Here is an 8274-nt window from a genome sequence, read left to right as displayed (position 1 = left end):
TTTTGGCAACATTTTTAAAAAAATATATTCAAACCGCTCTCCAGAAAAATGTAAACAAACGAAAATCCATAATCTTATCACGATCGTTGCACTACAACACAAAAATATTTACAAAACACAGACAATTTTCAATAAAAATCACAAAAAACTACACACAAAATATCACTCGGCGTAAACTTCGAAAACAAAATCGATACCTTAGTAAAAACGCTTCGCAGGTGATGCATGGCGCGATTTCAAGATCAACTGAATAAACTATGACACTCAACTGCGTCCGCAAGGCCAAATCACCCACTAAACAGCGAAATTATGCAAAAGGTATCAACCGGCGAAGCGCGAAAACTCAACACATCAAACAAAATGTTATGCACATAATTATGTAGTATTGTGTGCGATTTACCGCGCGTGATACATTATTTTTTTTTTATATTAGCGTGAAAATGTCAGATTGTGTTTTGCAGTGACTTTATGTGGAGATTTGGTGATGCCTCTGTGGCGTAGTCGTGTTGCGTATTAGTTACGAGTGCCGTGCCAAAGTTTCGTTGCAGCTCAGGTCGTATAAAATGCCTGGAGTTAAGAATTGTGCCCGATAATTACATGAGAACTAACATAGCTGGTAGAATGTGGTTGTCCACCTCTACCAAGCCCTTATGCTGCCTTTATATGATTATTTTGAAAACCTGATGAATATTTCCTTGATCTGCAAATATAGAGACTTGATAACGATTCCAGCCTGGAGACTCCATTATTCCCTAATAGTCCCGGTAAATTCTCGAGCATAAGTATGTATCTGATTAACATTTTCTTCCCGGAGAACGTAATATTGTTTAACTCGTTCTATATCATGCGTAAAATGCTTTAGGACCCTTATGAAAAACAGCTACGTGATTCCAAACTTCGATCGGCTTACAATTAAAATAGAAATGATTCGAAATCTTTTCTAGATCTTAAATCAATTGTAACGTTTAAACATTACTCAATTGTTAAGTTACATTGGAGCAAGTAACAATGAAAATCTTCGTATATTTGTAACAGTAGTTTTTTCGTGGTACGAACACAAAGGGTATTGTAAACATGGACAATTACTTATAGCTGTTTCGTTGTAACGATTTTAAGACCTTATTTTATTGAAAGTCAGCGTAAATATTTAATTTCGTTTAAATAAAACTGCGATTCCATGCGCTTTTAATTAATCTTGATAAAAATATCAGTTTAGTGGTGTCCTGGGTTAATATGTTTAGTGGTGTCCTGGTTACATTTTTAAGAGTGAAATAGCAATCATTTAATTTGTTTATCGATATTGAATTTTGAATCGACTAACTGACAGATTATATTCTCGATTTGACTATAAGTTCGCAGTTAGTACTACAATGCACTATTGTACGAAATTAATATCTGCTAAGATGTACTAATTTCACTTCAGGGTTTTTTTTGATACACGGTATGAAAAAGAAACACTTCATTTGATGTTAACGGCATCCAATTGGATAATTGATTGCTGAGAAATAATTAACTCCGACAGTTGAAACCATTGTATCGGCATGTCCGAATGTACCTACTCGTTTTTAAGCATAGGTCTAGAAATTTCTAAATGTAAGAATATATGTCGCTTTTGGTTTTATAACCATGTTAACTTTATGAGTCACGCCCGTTGTCCAGCAAACCTGACTGGCTATATAAAGCTGCGTGAGGTGTAGGAAAAGCAAGGTTGTAACATTCATCAGTGCAAGATGCGTGGGTAGTGTATTTAAACTTTATGGTTACATTAATAGAGGTCAAACTAGCATATAACATTATTAATTGTAATTGGTCTATGTGACAGCGAAAGGAAATAGAGCTTTATTGTTTTGTTTCTGTATGAGCCATTGGGAGTTAACAGACAGTTGTGTAGGAATTTCGTACGCCTAGTCTGCGAAAAATGACAATGACATGCAAAATACACTATTAACTTAAACATTCTTGACCTATTGAATTCTAAGTATGAATTTTAGTTGTTTGTATAGTATATACATAAAATTTTTGCATGAATTGAATGCACACTGGTTGCATTTTAGTATGATATTATCATTTATTCGTTTTTTATTGTTCTCTTTAGAGCAAACATTCAAATTAATATTGTCAAAGGGATCAAAGGTTGACTAAACCTCAAGCTAGCACACACATCACGCTTCATGATTTTATTATTAAGTTTTAACTTCAGTTGAAATTTTTATTTTATTGCAGGCAAGTGTAATGAAGAGGAGTGTTGTTATCCACAAAGGAAATAAAAAAATATAATTAAACTTACTTTATCCTTTTCCCTTAATTTCTCTCGTTTTCCTTTTCTTTCTTTTCCTTCTCTCGTTCCCGTTCTCTCTCTTTCTCCTTCTTCTTTTCTTTTTCATTCAATTCTCGTTGTTTGACAGCATCTTCTAAAACCTTCTCCTTGTCACGTGACTTCTCCCGTTTCTCTTTACTCTTGGTTGGAAATTTGAATGACTTCGTTTTCTTTGATTTTGATGGACTTCTGACAAAATAATATAGTTAGAGATCTTTTACTTGCAAGTGACTGGGTTTTCATCAACTCAAAATTATTTAGTAATAGAAAGAAACTTTTCACACTAAGCATAGTGGAGTCTTTTGTTACATTTTTTTATTGGGGGTGGGTAAAATTTTTAGTATACTAGTACTTTAATTTGTATAAAATGAAAAATGTTCACCCTTTATATTATTTGAGTTGACATACAGAAATGATCGATCTAGGAAGTCAAGTGAAAGACTCCCGACTTTGGTTACTTTACATTTGACAACTTTTTAGAATCTCGAGGGGGCAGCTGCCCCCTCCCTACTACTAACAATGACCAAACCTTTCAAATTAATTAAATGCCATGTTTTGCAGTCATTTGATGTTTGAACACAGAAACTTTATAATTGATTTTGAATGAATTTGGCTCATACATAGACTGAAATATCTTTGATTAAAATATTGGATACTTTATATTTTGGAAAGTACATGAGGGTACAACATGGTAGAGACACAAGCTACATCTGGCTATATCTAATTTATATAACTATAATGTAGAGAAAATGTGCCCATTTTAAGCACAGTGTGTAGAACATAAGTACACAAGGGATTTGAGATTTCGCACAATTAAAGTTCATGGAGAAGAGTGCAGAAAAATAAAGTTTGTATATAATAATATATGAATAAATAGTTTTTATATAATATATAAATAAATTCGACAGTCAAATTTTTGTTACTGGATGACCAGTAGAAAATAAAACCATAGAACCTGTCTGAAAATATATCAAATTAGAAATACTGACTTGGTATCAGTGTCTTCTTCGGAGAGCTCTCTCCTCAAGCGCTGCATAGCCCCTGTCTTTCTTTGATTCTTTCTTGTCCTTCCGTCGTCCCAATAGATCCTTTTTACATGGTTTCTCATGCTCACCTCCGTCGCTAACTGCAATCAAGCATACGTGCGGAATGTGTTATGAATAGAGATAACAAAAAAAACTGCTAAAATTGCTTATTATAAGTGTACACACTGCAGTCATTTATTTATGGCGGAATATGTTTTTGAGTATCGTTATGATTCAAGACTTTAGTATACTTAAAATGTTTATTCTTAGAGTTTTATAAGATAAACTAACGAAAACATACATAATTATAATACTTACAGTCACTTTCATTGCTTTTTCGTCCACTCTCGGAAGCGTAGAGACCTGGAAAGTCTTTTTCTACATCCGGACTCTCGAAATCCATTTTTATTTCTACTGTTAACGTTGTTTATCAAATATTAGCTTTATTTGGGCAAAAATATTTCTTTATCATTTCGAATAAACATGGATGTTCGTATAATATTTGTCAAATTTGACAAGTGTGACTCTGACTTTACATGCTTGAACTTTATCATGATCAATATTTCTAACATAAATTTATATTATAGCTAAGTATAGTTTTGGAGGAGGAAGAAGAGTATAAAGAGAGAAATCCGATCTAAGAGCATTATATTGTATTTTGGAGTTTAGAAATGGCACCCATCAATAGAGCTCGTTAAGTATTTAATCTTATTTATTTACAGGTGCACGGCAAAGTGACCCTACTGCACCTGATGGTAAGTGGAGTGGAGTCTATTAGAATGTCAACTGACGAGAGATGATTACTGGGTTTAAGCTTCTTGATGATTACCGTTCGGCAGTCGAGAAAAATATCTCGGCCTGTTGAAACCGGATGTCCACCGGCTGATCCCGGAACGCAACACACTTACTTACATGGTCCATTAAATAAGGTTTTAGACCTTGTGTACGGTGGTCGCTATCCGAGCGGATATAAAATATATCCTCTACCAGCGGAAGTACATGGTAACAAGTATAAATAGGTAAATGGTGCGTCGTTTTTATATAGTCTTAGAGCTAACTATATTTTAGTTTTTATAACGTAATATAAAACAATAATTTATAGCAGAATTGCTCTGTGACAAAAAGAGGTGGCAACACTGACAGCTGTCAGCTGATGTTTACGTGTCATAATGACGTTCGAAATCAACAAATGAAGTCAATTCCATTAATTTTTATTAAAAATAATTTTGGCATTCAATAACCCAATTATGGTTAGTATTTCCTTCAATATTTGTTTCAAATTTCAAGTAATTATAAAGAATTGAATGTATAACTATGTAAATAAACTGTAACGTAGTTTTAATACGCAATTTCTTTTGGGTCGGAATGTTTTTGTTTTTAACTTTCTAACACGCTAGGGAAAGCAATTCAACTGCTTATACATACTACTGATATACATATAATATAATTATAAATTATCATAAATACTTAATGGTTTTCAGAAAAAAATATTACACCTTCATATTTTAAAATAAGCATGTCATGGTTCGCGGAGCTCGCGGGGAAGGCGGAAAGTCTTCTGGTAAACTTTGATGAGCAGACTGGGGCCGCTTTACGAAATCATAATGGCCCGAAGCAACGTAAAACGACAAAAAGATTTCTATCTGCAAACAGATCCTCCATGGATGCAAAAAAGCGTCCTATTCCCCGTGCCTGGAAAAAGTCCCGCCTTCAACGGAATCTAAGAATAATTTTCCCGTGGGAAGGTCCTCTCCTACCCGGCAAGCGTCACAAAGTCCATTAAGAAACAATGATAATGCAAGGAGTGGATCGCCAAAGCCAAAAAAATTGTCAAAGAAATCAAGTCCATTATATACTTTGAATAATTGCCCAAAAACAATGGTTGGTGATATGAAAGATGAGTTTGGTATGCATTATGGTTTAAGGCAAAGAAGTGAGTATTTGTTATTTTTCTCACTATAAATTGTAATTAGAACTAAACTGAGAGTACTTATTATTTTACATACATATAGAGTTTAGAGTCTATAAAATTAAAATATATTTTAAAGTTTAAATACCAGAAAGCTCAAATTTTATACATTATTTTGATTTTAGGATCCAGTTTACCAACTGATCTGGACATGGTAAATAATGACGAATGGGTATACAAGATACAAAATTTGGAAATTGAAAATGTGATGTTGAGAAATGAACTCAATGTACTCAATCAAGAAGTTACAGAATTGCTCAGCAGATTGCGCAAAACTGAGGATGGTAATGATGTAGACCATGTAGTTAGTAGAGAAACAGGTATTTTATTTGAAATGATTAAAAACACTCAAAAGAAATAGAAAAACCTCACATTATCCATAGCTAACTACAGAACATAATATAAATCAAATTTAAGCAATTTTTTGATTCCTAAAAAAAATCCAGTTTTTTAGTAATTGATGGTGTCCAAAAATAACAACAATTTAAGTCTTACATTTCAATAAATGGTAATGATCAAAAAAAATTAATGAGAGAATTGAAATAATACTTTAAGATTTTAAACCCCATTGAATTTTATAATTAAGTATTTTTAAATATTTTAGAATTGAACAACGCACAAAATAAATTAGAAACTTCAAGCATCCAGAATGGCAGTATTAATGCGGAGAATGAAACTTTAAATTCTCAGTTGCAACAATTAAAGCAAAAAATATATGATCTCACAAATGTTGAGATGAGCAAGTATAAAGAGCAGAATCAAAGCTTAGAAACTGAAATTTGTTTGTTGAAAGACAAGAATAAAGAGTTAGAAGAAAAGTAAGTAGTTTGAAATATTTTTTGATAAATATTTCTTTAAATAGATGAAATCAGAAATTTATATAGGTAATGCGAAATAAAATATGCTTAGTCAAGACAAGACATAACAGACCAGAGAGACAGTACATTTATTTTTTTATAATAGTGTCATTAAATATAATTCGACTAATCTATGATCTGACAATTTTTAATATTTCGATTCTTGATAGGCTATCATCATAATATCTAAGTGACAAATATCCCAAAAGTTATATTCACATTTGGAATCGTCAGATTTTTCTGCTTTTTTTGATGTAGCTCTTGTAGTTTTAGGACAATTTTTGATTATAAGATTATATTTTTATAAAGTAAATAATTTAATTATTATGATTTTTCTTATTAAAATCAAATCATTAATTTGTCTACTCAAAAGCATAGTGATTGTTGCCTTAAGGTGGTAGCTCAAGGTCCATTTTCATACATTTTGTTTCGGCATTAATATGATTGCCTTGCAAGCATCAATTTATTTCATACATAAGTTGATGTAATACATTCTTTTACCATATTGAGGATTTTACGACATTTAAAAGCAATAGAAAGTAATTTATGTTAAATTAAAAGGCTAGATAAAAATTTCAAATATAATTGTCATTATTTTATAGATTAGAAGAAGCAATCACCAAGGCAAAGGACAATGAAGCAGCAAAATTAAAGCTAGAAACAGAATTACGCCACGGCCAGTCGACTATAAATGAACTCCAGAATAATCTAGAAAAAAGCAAAACTGAATGTGTGCGGTTGGAAAAAGAATGGGAAACTTATAAATTGAGAGTAAAGAGTATGTTGCACACTAAAGATAATGAAATAAAGGCACTGCAGGATGGATTGAACCTTAATGAGGACACAAATGTATTGATGGAGCAACTGGAGGCTTTAAAGTAATTATTGTAATTTTTTTTTTTCTTTTCATACAGTTACTAGATTTCCCCGCGGTTCTGCACCGTGTAAAAGTTTTTCCGCGATAAAAAGTAACTTAAAGCATTCAGTATTAATGTATTATATTAGGGAAAGAATTTTTAAAATTGTTTTACATACAAACCCACAAACATTTCCTTGTAATAATATGAATAAAGATTATGATACTTTGATTACATTTTCTATGCATGTTAGCACATTATAAGTGTATATGAAAGTACAATCAAGATATATGTTAACATTTCACAAGTGTTGATTAGAATTTACATAGTCATCCATCCATTATTAGTCATCCAATTATTATGTAAATTATTCTATAAGTTAAGGCAATTTTGCAATATCAGGGTAGTATTATTCTTTTAACTAAGTGCCATTCTTTTTGAATTCTAATGCTATATTAGCTATTTAGTTCCCTTTTTTACTACCAATGAGGTTTTCGTAGTGAGGTTTCCGTTCCAACCCCACCATGGTGGTAGTACTGAATCAAAACGTATTTGTTAATTATTTGCAGAGAAGAGCGCGACATGTTATCCGAAGCGACGTCGCGCGTGCGCACCGAATGTGACGAGATGAAATCCTACGTGTCGCAGTTGGAGGCGCGCCACAGCTCCGCCGAGCGCGTGGTGGCGGCGCTGAGGACGCGCTGCAGGACAGCGCGGCGCTCGCAACCGCGTCGAGGCGCAGTGCTCGGCCTTGAATAAGGTGTGTGCTGCTCTGATGTTATTCTCTAGAGTTTGTATGTGGCTCTATAAATCTTGAAGGATAAATAGTGGAATTATAATACGATAGATTAATTACTAGGTAATTACTTGACATCTAATAAGTCAGGGTGGCGAGGACAATTATAGGACGCTACATAGAGATCCTTTAATTATTTTTTTTGTGGTGGTACGGCTTGGGAGCATTAGTATCGCATACTATCTGTCGAGTGCTGAAATTTTCAGTTGAAAAAAAAATGATCCAGGCGATAATAATATACCGTTAACATTATCATGATTCGTAGCCAACATACTATGAACCAAACCAAATGTTACCTTGAATCTATGTCGTACTATTCAATGCAATAATCTCAATCAATGGTATACTAACTTCTTTCACAGGAATTAAAAAACCTACAAATGGAAACAGGACAGACTATAGCGAGCCTTCGTACAGCCTTACGCGACAAGGACAGCGAGCTAAGTCACTTCA

General features: G+C 33.0%; 2 protein-coding genes and 1 long non-coding RNA gene across 3 annotated transcripts; 2 read left to right on the top strand and 1 right to left on the bottom strand.

Annotated features, from left to right (window-relative positions):
* Positions 1 to 2301: 2301 nt before the first annotated feature.
* LOC119193781 (ralA-binding protein 1-like) lies at positions 2302 to 3855 on the bottom strand. The gene is made up of 3 exons (XM_037447499.1): positions 3661 to 3855; positions 3307 to 3443; positions 2302 to 2506 (listed from the first exon to the last, which is right to left on the bottom strand). Exons 1-3 carry the CDS (start codon positions 3670 to 3672, stop codon positions 2302 to 2304), a joined length of 354 nt encoding a protein of 117 aa, XP_037303396.1. The 5' UTR covers positions 3673 to 3855.
* Positions 3856 to 4478: 623 nt separating this feature from the next.
* On the top strand, positions 4479 to 4967 carry LOC119192155. The gene is made up of 2 exons (XR_005113586.1): positions 4479 to 4592; positions 4824 to 4967. It is a non-coding gene; the product is annotated as an uncharacterized LOC119192155 (long non-coding RNA).
* A 52-nt stretch (positions 4968 to 5019) lies between these two features.
* On the top strand, positions 5020 to 7784 carry LOC119193780 (golgin subfamily A member 5-like). Its single transcript, XM_037447498.1, has 5 exons — positions 5020 to 5275; positions 5437 to 5631; positions 5916 to 6129; positions 6771 to 7046; positions 7595 to 7784. The coding sequence occupies exons 1-5, from the start codon at positions 5221 to 5223 to the stop codon at positions 7782 to 7784; spliced, it is 930 nt and encodes a 309-aa protein (XP_037303395.1). The 5' UTR covers positions 5020 to 5220.
* The last annotated feature ends 490 nt before the right edge of the window (positions 7785 to 8274 follow it).

Source organism: Manduca sexta, chromosome 6 (genome assembly GCF_014839805.1).
Source record: "Manduca sexta isolate Smith_Timp_Sample1 chromosome 6, JHU_Msex_v1.0, whole genome shotgun sequence".
Taxonomy (NCBI): Eukaryota; Metazoa; Arthropoda; class Insecta; order Lepidoptera; family Sphingidae; genus Manduca; species Manduca sexta.
This window is presented reverse-complemented; position numbering and strand designations above follow the sequence as displayed.

Coding starts and splice junctions, on each gene's coding strand:
- LOC119193781 (XM_037447499.1), bottom strand. Junction 2,507..3,306: donor GAAGAAGACACTGATACCAA/GTCAGTATTTCT, acceptor TTATTTTGTCAG/AAGTCCATCAAAATCAAAGA.
- LOC119193780 (XM_037447498.1), top strand. CDS start 5,221: ATGGTTGGTGATATGAAAGATGAGTTTGGTATGCATTATGGTTTAAGG. Junction 5,276..5,436: donor TTATGGTTTAAGGCAAAGAA/GTGAGTATTTGT, acceptor TTTTGATTTTAG/GATCCAGTTTACCAACTGAT. Junction 5,632..5,915: donor TGTAGTTAGTAGAGAAACAG/GTATTTTATTTG, acceptor TAAATATTTTAG/AATTGAACAACGCACAAAAT.